This window comes from Montipora capricornis, chromosome 12 (genome assembly GCF_036669925.1).
Source record: "Montipora capricornis isolate CH-2021 chromosome 12, ASM3666992v2, whole genome shotgun sequence".
Taxonomy (NCBI): Eukaryota; Metazoa; Cnidaria; class Anthozoa; order Scleractinia; family Acroporidae; genus Montipora; species Montipora capricornis.
Genome location: NC_090894.1, coordinates 20,304,307 through 20,306,806, shown reverse-complemented (window position 1 = coordinate 20,306,806; position 2,500 = coordinate 20,304,307). Strand labels below are relative to the sequence as shown.

At 38.8% G+C, this 2,500-nt stretch overlaps 1 protein-coding gene across 1 annotated transcript in view; it reads left to right on the top strand.

The window, feature by feature from the left end:
* The window catches only part of LOC138026531 (eukaryotic translation initiation factor 5-like), an 8,030-nt gene extending 7,486 nt beyond the window's left edge, over nucleotides 1-544 (top strand). The window contains exon 11 of the mRNA XM_068873919.1: nucleotides 1-544. This exon is cut by the window's left edge and continues 12 nt beyond it. Within this exon, the coding sequence (XP_068730020.1) occupies nucleotides 1-213 (213 nt within the window). The 3' untranslated portion in view covers nucleotides 214-544.
* The last annotated feature ends 1,956 nt before the right edge of the window (nucleotides 545-2,500 follow it).

Here is a 2,500-nt window from a genome sequence, read left to right as displayed (position 1 = left end):
TATGTGAGCAAGGAAGTATGTAGTCAGATACACGCAAAAGTTGCTCCATTCATCAAGTGGCTGAAAGAAGCGGAAGAAGAGGAGTCAAGTGAGGATGAAGAGGAGGAGGAAGTCGAAGTTGTCTATGATAATAAAGCACAGCAGTTGAAGGCACAAGCAAGCAACCCTGCTGATGATGATGACGATGATGATTTGGACATTGATGCTATTTAATTCATATTTCCCCCTTTGGGCCATCACACTGTTTTCTTGGAGGAAATGACAGCTATTCGTTATTCAAAATTGCATTGAGCATAAAAATTATGTTTGCGTTTGTTTGCTGTTAAATTTGGTAAATTCAAACATTGCATTTTTCATGTTGCATTCAATTTAAATAGTGATTACATGCCCTTGAGTCAAGATGAAGGCTGACTTCTCTTGGACTTTTGTCAATCTAATTAGTGCATGACATTTACATGTAGGTTATCATAATATTCATATTTCATTTAAGGTTCATGGAGTCTTGGATATTTGCAACTTAGTGAAATAAAAGACTGTTATCTCATCTGCCTCCATTTTATCCTTTGTTACCATAACACAACCATGACAATTAGTTTGTTCCTGACAACAGCAATCGACCAGCAACTTCAAGAAAACAAATTGGTAACTCTGTAGCTCCCTAATTTTAAGTTGCAGACTGTTCTCCCCATTTTTATTTCTACTTTTCTTTACACTGGGTAGCAACAAGAAGGAATGTTGCATTTTTAATGAAACACTGAGCACTTACCATTGTTTTGCTGTATCATGGGACAAACCTGTTGTTGTTGTTGTTGTTGTTGTTGTTATTATTATTATTATCATCATCATCATTATCATCATTATTGTTTTTAATTATATCCTGTTTGCTTTGGATGTATGCCCAGAATTTCTGCCAAATTATATGAGAAAATCGTTAATAAATCCCAAGTATGAAAACCAATGGCAATGCACTATTCAGGTCATGTGTATGGTACAATCTCGACCCCAGAGCTCTTCTCTTGACTGAAGGAGAGAAGAGCTCTGGGGAACCCTGAAACAAAGTGTCTTCTCATTGGTTTTCATGAAGAACAAGAAAAAGCGTCTCTAATTGGTGTATTCATGTTAGCACGAGGAGTGAGCAGGCGTCATAGAGTTCAAATTGCTAATTTTTGGCTATGAGAACCCTACTGCGCATGATCTCCTACATAGAGTTTCCCAGAGCCTTGGGTCGATCCGAGGCTCTGGTGACGAGAATGTTGCATGGTACTGTAAATAGTGAGAAAGTTCAACTGTCTGAAAGCACGGGGAGGGTTTGAAAGGGTTGCAGGGAGAAGCTGGGGTTGATGAATGATTAATACAATAATTTAATTATATACAACCATAGAGCGGTTTTCAAATGAGTGTGGTAAAAAAACAAAACCGAAGTAATTACTTTGGAGACAATCCAGTAAACCAATCAAAACTCAAAGTAATTACACTTAGCCAACACAGAAGGTGGGAAAATGTGCAGGCGCGAGCCACGATTGGTTTTGGCTTCACTTCTGATTGGTTGAAAAAGTGGCGCGAGAACTTTGAACCAATCACTGATTGAAGTAGATGCAAAACCAAAGTAATTCGCTAATTACTTTCGACACTCAATTGAAAACCGCTCTATGTTCTTGTATGAACACATTGAACTGTATAAATGTAACTTTGAAAGAAGATGAATGAGACCAATACAACACCAAACTTGATTATTACTTCTCATTTAGCACTGCCTCTTTATTTTCCAGCTATCCAAAACGTTACCGTACAGTTATTGCCTCGGAAAACTGGACTAAAGACATTACGACAAGCGTCAAATGACACTGAACTTTTCCTCCCTTTGCACCTTATCCTTCTTTGCATCCACACAAACAACAGTGCAGTCCTTACCTTTCGAACTATCTTTTTTTACACTTCAATGCGCCGAACAACTTTGTCTTGAACAGATGGCAATATTGAGGTTTGCTTAAACTGCCTCAGATGTTTCATCTACAATACTTTTACTAAATATTATGTTTTACAGTACACTTCGTTTGAATTCCGAGTTTTAAAGAAAGAAAGAAACTTAGCTTTATTCATTTTAATACAATGAAAGGGAGAGATACCAGAGGTTATCCCTTTCGAGGGTATCCGCCCGGATCTTATTAACTGAGAAAGTCTATTTTGATAAGGGAGGATTACCGGAATACCCTGAGAAAAACCCTCAGAGTCAGATTGAGATCGACTGAAACTCAGCCCACGTACGACCTCGAGGACAGAGAGTAACCCGGGTTGCAGAGGTGGAAGGCACGGTTCATAACCACTGAGCCACCCTGACTTCCCTAAGAAAGAGAAACCTACTGGTGGCGCAAGAGCCATTCTCGTACGGCGCGTTTTCAGGGTCAAAATTAAAAACTAACTTTTCATCTTTTCTTACCTGCTTCATTACATGTCTTTGAAATTAGACGGCGCATATCTCTTTTGACCTCCGAGATGGAAC